This window comes from Oncorhynchus keta, chromosome 8 (assembly GCF_023373465.1).
Source record: "Oncorhynchus keta strain PuntledgeMale-10-30-2019 chromosome 8, Oket_V2, whole genome shotgun sequence".
NCBI classification, from domain to species: Eukaryota; Metazoa; Chordata; class Actinopteri; order Salmoniformes; family Salmonidae; genus Oncorhynchus; species Oncorhynchus keta.
In genome coordinates, this window is record NC_068428.1 from 45,834,301 (window position 1) to 45,842,029 (window position 7,729).

A 7,729-nucleotide genomic window follows, 5' to 3' on the forward strand; every position below is an offset into this window, starting at 1 on the left:
ATAAATCAGGTGTCAATGTGTTTTTGTGTCTCCATAAATCAGGTGTCAATGTGTTTTTGTGTCTCCATAAATCAGGTGTCAATGTGTTTTTGTGTCTCCATAAATCAGGTGTCAATGTGTTTTTGTGTCTCCATAAATCAGGTGTCACTGTGTTTTTGTGTCTCCATAAATCAGGTGTCAATGTGTTTTTGTGTCTCCATAAATCAGGTGTCAATGTGTTTTTGTGTCTCCATAAATCAGGTGTCAATGTGTTTTTGTGTCTCCATAAATCAGGTGTCACTGTGTTTTTGTGTCTCCATAAATCAGGTGTCAATGTGTTTTTGTGTCTCCATAAATCAGGTGTCAATGTGTTTTTGTGTCTCCATAAATCAGGTGTCAATGTGTTTTTGTGTCTCCATAAATCAGGTGTCACTGTGTTTTTGTGTCTCCATAAATCAGGTGTCAATGTGTTTTTGTGTCTCCATAAATCAGGTGTCAATGTGTTTTTGTGTCTCCATAAATCAGGTGTCAATGTGTTTTTGTGTCTCCATAAATCAGGTGTCAATGTGTTTTTGTGTCTCCATAAATCAGGTGTCAATGTGTTTTTGTGTCTCCATAAATCAGGTGATAAATAGACAACAGTTTGTACACTGTGGATTCCCTTTTCATACTGTATGTTTCGGGTCTTGTTTATTGTTGTGCTTGAAAAATAAAGAATTAAAAGATGTGATTGTGCTTTTCTCTCTGATGTTTGCATTAAGTTGTTGTGATATAGAAAATAAAATCTAGAAATATGATGGGGACTCATTTTGGGGGACTCATTTTGGTCATACATATCTACTGCCTTTTATTAAATGACTAAACACATGTAGTAGGGTTTTATATATTTATAAACATTTATCATACTATATCTCTATAGCTTATCTAAATTTAAGCTATATTTACAAATGGATGCTGGTAATACCAAGTAGGATTTGGGAATTAATAGAAGTTGCCCCTAATCTAACAAACTACCTGAAGTTTGAGTTCCACATTGGTAATTATAATTACTTATAACTAGTAATTATAATATCAGTAAATATTTGAACACTACTCGTAGGTCCAAAATAAGATCTTTATAAATTTGTGTAATTAATGTTTTTCACATCCTTCATTGTTTTACATTTTACACATCAAATACAACAGAAATAACCAACAACACAAACATTCAAAATATAAATTGTTTATCTCCCATTTCAACATAGCTAACGTAGGTCCTAACAATTTAACTCTAATGCTGCTCGTAATGATAACATTGGAGATCATTTTTTATTTTAGGGGGTAGATCAGATTTAATATTACAGATAGATGTAATTGTCTGCATCATTTCCAATCACCCATAAATATTATTTTGTAAATCTTTATATTTATACACACAGCGCCTTCGGGAAAGTATTCAGACCCCTTGACTTTTTCCACATTTTGTAACGTTACAGCCTTATTCTAAAATGGATAAAATAAGATCCTCAGCAATCTACACACAATACCCCATAGTGACATCACAATACCCCATAGTGACATCACAATACCCCATAATGACATGACAATACCCCATAGTGACATCACAATACCCCATAGTGACATCACAATACCCCATAATGACATGACAATACCCCGTAGTGACATCACAATACCCCATAGTGACATGACAATGCCCCATAATGACATGACAATACCCCATAATGACATGACAATACCCCATAGTGACATGACAATACCCCATAATGACATGACAATACCCCATAGTGACATGACAATACCCCATAATGACATGACAATACCCCATAGTGACATGACAATACCCCATAGTGACATCACAATACCCCATAGTGACATCACAATACCCCATAATGACATGACAATACCCCGTAGTGACATCACAATACCCCATAGTGACATGACAATGCCCCATAATGACATGACAATACCCCATAATGACATAACAATACCCCATAATGACATGACAATGCCCCATAATGACATCACAATACCCCATAATGACATCACAATACCCCATAATGACATGACAATACCCCATAGTGACATCACAATACCCCATAGTGACATGACAATGCCCCATAATGACATGACAATACCCCATAATGACATAACAATACCCCATAATGACATGACAATGCCCCATAATGACATCACAATACCCCATAATGACATCACAATACCCCATAGTGACATGACAATACCCCATAATGACATGACAATGCCCCATAATGACATGACAATACCCCATAGTGACATGACAATACCCCATAGTGACATGACAATACTCCATAATGACATGACAATGCCCCATAATGACATGACGATACCCCATAATGACATGACAATACCCCATAATGACATGACAATACCCCATAGTGACATGACAATACCCCATAGTGACATGACAATACCCCATAATGACATGACAATACCCCATAATGACATGACAATACCCCATAGTGACATGACAATACCCCATAGTGACATGACAATACCCCATAATGACATGACAATACCCCATAATGACATGTGACGATACCCCATAATGACATGACGATACCCCATAATGACATGACAATACCCCATAATGACATGACAATACCCCATAGTGACATCACAATACCCCATAGTGACATGACAATACCCCATAATGACATGACAATACCCCATAATGACATAACAATACCCCATAATGACATGACAATGCCCCATAATGACATCACAATACCCCATAATGACATCACAATACCCCATAATGACATGACAATACCCCATAGTGACATGACAATACCCCATAATGACATCACAATACCCCAAAATGACAAAGCAATACCCCATAATGACAAAGCAAAAACTTTATACATTTTTGTAAATGTATAAATAAATAAAACAACAAGTATTCAGACCCTTTACTTTATTACTTTCTTGAAGCACCTTTGGCAGCGATTACAGCCTCAAGTCTTCTTGGGTATTGACGCTACAAGCTTGGCACACCTGTATTTGGGGAGTTTTTTTGTACATTTATTACAAATAAAAACAGAAATAACTTATTTACATAAGTATTCAGACCCTTTGATATGTGATTCGAAATTGAGCGAAATTGAGCATCCTGTTTCCATTGATCATCCTTGAGATGTTTCTACAACTTGATTGGAGGCCACCTGTGGTAAATTCATGATTTGGAAAGGTACAACACCTGTCTACATAAAGGCCCCACAGTTGACAGTGCATGTCAGAGAAAAAAACAAGCAATGAGGTCGAAGGAATTGCCCATAGAGCTCCGAAACAGGATTGTGTCGAGGCACAGATCTGGGGAAGGGTACCAAAATATTTCTGCAGCATTGAAGGTCCCCAAGAACACAGTGGCCTCCATCATTCTTAAATGTAAGAAGTTTGGAACCACCAAGAATCTTACTAGAGCTGGCCGCCCAGACAAACTGACCAATCGGGGGGAAAGGGCCTTTGTCAGGGAGGTGACAAGAACCCCCGATGGTCGCTTTGAAGTTCTTCTGTGGGGATGGGAGAACCTTCCTGAAGGACAACCATCTCTGCAGCACTCCACCAATGAGGCCTGTATGGTAGAGTGGCCAGATGGAAGCTACTCCTCAGTAAAAGTCACATGACAGCCCGCTTGGAGTTTGCCAAAAGGGACGTAAAGGACTCTCAGACCATGAGAAACAAGATTCTCTGGTCTGATGAAACCAAGATTGAACTCTTTGGCCTGAATGCCAAGTGTCACGAAACCTGGCACCATCCCTACGGTGAAGCATGGTGGTGGCAGAAACATGCTGTGGGGATGTTTTTCAGCGGCAGGAACTCTGAGATTAGTCAGGATGAAGGCAAAGATGAATGCAGAAAAGTACAGAGAGATCCTTGATGAAAACCTGCTCCAGAGCGCTCAGGACCTCAGACCAGGGCAAAGTTTACCTTCCAACAGGAGTGGTTTTGGGACAAGTCTGAATGTCCTTGAGTGGCCCCAGCCAGAGCCCGGACTTGAACAAGATCGAAAATCTCTGGAGAGACCTGATAATAGCTCTGCAGCAACAATCCCCATCCAACCTGACAGAGCTTGAGATAATCTGCAGAGAAGAATGGGAGGATCTGCAGAGAAGAATGGGAGAAACTCCCCAAAAGTCACATGGAATGACCCTGGAGAGACGAAGCAGGTACGGGGTGTCAAACAGCTTGTAGCGTCATACCCAAGAAGATTCGAGGCTGTAATCGCTGCCTAGGGTGCTTTAGCAAAGTACTGAGTAAAGGGTCTGAATACTTATGGAAATGTGATATTTCAGTTTTTTGCTTTGAATAAATTAACAAAAATGTCTAAAAAACTGTTTTTGCTTTGTCATTATATGGTATTGTGTGTGGAACGATGAGGGGAAACAATTTAATCCATTTTAGAATAACTCTGTAACGAAACAAAATGTGGTTAAAGTCAAGGGGTCTGAATACGTAGAATGTATGCACACATGACTGTAAGTCGCTTTGGATAAAAGCGTCTGCTAAATGGCATATATTATTATTATTATATTACTTTCCAGATGTACTGTACATACATATACACATTCATCTTTCTTGAACAGCACTGTTGGTTAAGAGCTGCTGTAAGTAAGCATTTCACGGTAAAGGTCTACACATGTTGTATGTCCATGGTACTTTTTAATGCATGTGACAAATAACAAAAAAAGAAATTTGATTTGATATATATCTATATACACAGAGACAGGAACAATCACCCACACACACATATATATATTCTCATCACATAATACACTGATTGAGAACACATATATAACCTAGACAAACAAACATAGACTGCCCACCCACACGCCTGACCACTAACTAAATACAAAACACAGAAAATAAACACGTGACAGCAGCATTTCACGGTAAAGGTCTACACATGTTGTATTATGACAAATAAAGTTTGATTTGATATATATATATATACACACATACAGATACAATATACATATATACACACACACACACGCACACACACACACACACACACACACACACACACACACACACATACACACATACATGCATACACACACACATACATACATACATACATACATACATACATACATACATACATACATACATACATACATACATACATACTCTACCGTTCAAAAGTTTACGGTCACTTAGAAATGTCCTTGCTTTTTAAAGAAAAGCACATTTTTGGTAAATTAAAATAACATCAAATTGATCAGAAATACAGTGTAGACATTGTTAATGTTGTAAATGACTATTGTAGCTGGAATTGATTTTTTTAATGGAATATCTACATAGATGTACAGAGGCCCATTATCAACAACCATCACTCCTGTGTTCCAATGGCACGTTGTGTTAACTAATCCAAATGTATAATTTTAAAAGGTTAACTGATCTTTAGAAAACCCTTTTGCAATTATGTTCGTGTAACCGATGTGAAATGGCTAGCGAGTTTGCGGGATGCGCGCTAATAGTGTTTCAATCGGTGACGTCACTGATTGAAGTAGCTGTTCCCCTTGCTCCGCAAGGGCCGCGGCTTCGTGGGGTGGCTGTTGTCGATGTGTGCAGAGGGTCCCTGGTTCGAGCCCAGGTAGGGGCCGAGGAGAGGGACGGAAGCTAAACTGTTACATTAGTGTACTAGATGTGTATCGTACTCTCCTTGCGTTGTGTTTTCTCCAAATAAATCACATCAGCCAGTGGTCCCAGTTGAGCATCATTTATTCCTGTTGCTGTTGTTAAATGGGAAACAGCAGGTTAGTTGTTCAGGGATTAACGGTATTGATGGCTGTCGATGGCATTAATCTGTAGCATGAAGACAACTGTGTTAGCAGTGGGCTTATGTGACCACTACATCGGTGTATGCTAGCTAACACACTTATTTACAGCAATCATATGCCAAAGCACATCCCAGAAAGCCCCTCAATCCCTCACAGGTACCATATACCCACACATGTATAAATCAGTAACGTACAGCAAACTTGTACACATTGTAAAATATAAAACAGTATTCAGAACTTGACCCACCCCTTGCATCACATTTTTATACTGGGGAGACTTGACGTTCGCGATCTCCCCCTATCTGCAAGCGGGGCCAATCACAACACACCTTATTGTCATCATAGTCGAACCAACCAATAAGAATGCTTGAACATTAAATACACATTTCTTTAGAGGCACGTGGAAACATAACCAACCCTGTTACATTAGCACAGCTGAAAACTCTGGTCCTGATTAAAGAAGCAATACATCTGGCCTTCTTTAGACTAGTTGAGTATCTGGAGCATCAGCATGTGTGGGTTCGATTACAGGCTCAAAATGGCCAGAAACAAGGAAGACTTTCTTCCAAAACTCATCAGTCTATTCTTGTTCTGAGAAATGAAGGCTATTCCATGCAAAAGAATACTTTTGGGTGTCAGGGAAAATGTACGGAGTAAAAAAGTATATTTTCTTTAGGAATGTAGTGAAGTAAAAGTAAAAGTTGTCAAAAATATCAATTGTAAAGTACAGATACCCCCCCAAAAATACTTAAGTAGTACTTTAAAGTACTTTACACTACTATCTATGAGAACCATGAAAACGGGGAAGTCCGATGAGTGACAGTTTATTTAAAAAAATAAATCAACAAATACCTCATTTGTAGTTGCTTGTGAAACCCGTTAACTTCAACCGCAAGAGGGCGCTGTCTATTTCCTCCGCACTAAATTCAGACGTGTATTTCCTGTTGAAACTATCGGAAACATGGCAGACTGTGGAGAACCGGGTGGTGAGTCTGAAAACAATGACAGCTGTCAATACATCGACTATAGCTACAACTCTGGTTGAAATGTCACGGAATAAAACCTGACGTGTCAGCTTGTGTGACCTTTATAGTAAATGTTAACTCGCTACACCAGTCATTGTGGGTAGCATTGCGGGCTAACTAACTAGCCTGAGAAGTGACGGTAGCTTCAGTCACCACCGTTTCATGTTACTCAAGAACATTGAGTCATGAGCCAACATTTAAACAATAAAATATAAAGATTTCTTTAAAACAACACCCCCTAGTAAAAGTGCTATAGTTAGTTCTCCTGTAAGATATCGCCGTTTAACTAGGACATGGCTTGCTAGTAAGATGATTGTCCCAGCTGCATGCAGTAGGTAACTTTTACGGTCCTGTGTCATCCTCATCACCACACTGTCTTCATCGCCCTTACAGATGGCCCTGGCAACAAAGACGATATCACACGCTCAAAAGTAAGTCTTTTCAAAATACCGAGACAATGTACCGAATGATTTTAAATCCGAGAACAAAACGACATTGGTATTTCTTATACAATATGTCGCGTCACTTTAGAGGAGGGGGGTGGAGGGGGGGCCTGATGCACAGACCTCCTCTATGGACGCCCCTACTATAGAGCGCCTGGTTAAATTGTGCTTGGGAGTTCATGAGCTGCACTGGGCTGCACTGAGCTGCACTGGGCTGCACTGAGCTGCACTGAGCTGCACTGAGCTGCACTGAGCTGCACTGAGCTGCACTGGGCTGCGTTTTCCTGACCCATGTCTAGCGCCGGCTTCACAGCGTGTAACCATGTGATTGTGTTCATATCCTCTAGTGCAGCTCAGTGTAAACAAGCGTAAGGGTCGGTATTATCTTGAAAAACATTCTTCTCCACATGTAGAGTTTCGTTATTTATTTTAAATACTTTTTTATTTTACCTTTATTTAG

General features: G+C 39.5%; 1 protein-coding gene and 1 pseudogene across 50 annotated transcripts in view; both read left to right on the forward strand.

Annotated features, from left to right (window-relative positions):
• LOC118373675 (neurogenic locus notch homolog protein 2-like) overlaps nucleotides 1-706 on the forward strand; it is an 8,543-nt gene extending 7,837 nt beyond the window's left edge. For 16 of the 50 annotated variants that reach the window (XM_052524517.1, XM_052524515.1, XM_052524541.1 and 13 more), the window contains one exon: nucleotides 1-706. This exon is cut by the window's left edge. In XM_052524517.1, coding sequence (XP_052380477.1) covers nucleotides 1-614 — 614 coding nt within the window. In that variant the 3' untranslated portion in view covers nucleotides 615-706. The other 34 variants (XM_052524553.1, XM_052524558.1, XM_052524542.1 and 31 more) reach the window with 31 other exon arrangements.
• Nucleotides 707-6,747: 6,041 nt separating this feature from the next.
• The window catches only part of LOC118373671 (translation initiation factor eIF-2B subunit delta-like), a 51,048-nt pseudogene continuing 50,066 nt past the window's right edge, over nucleotides 6,748-7,729 (forward strand).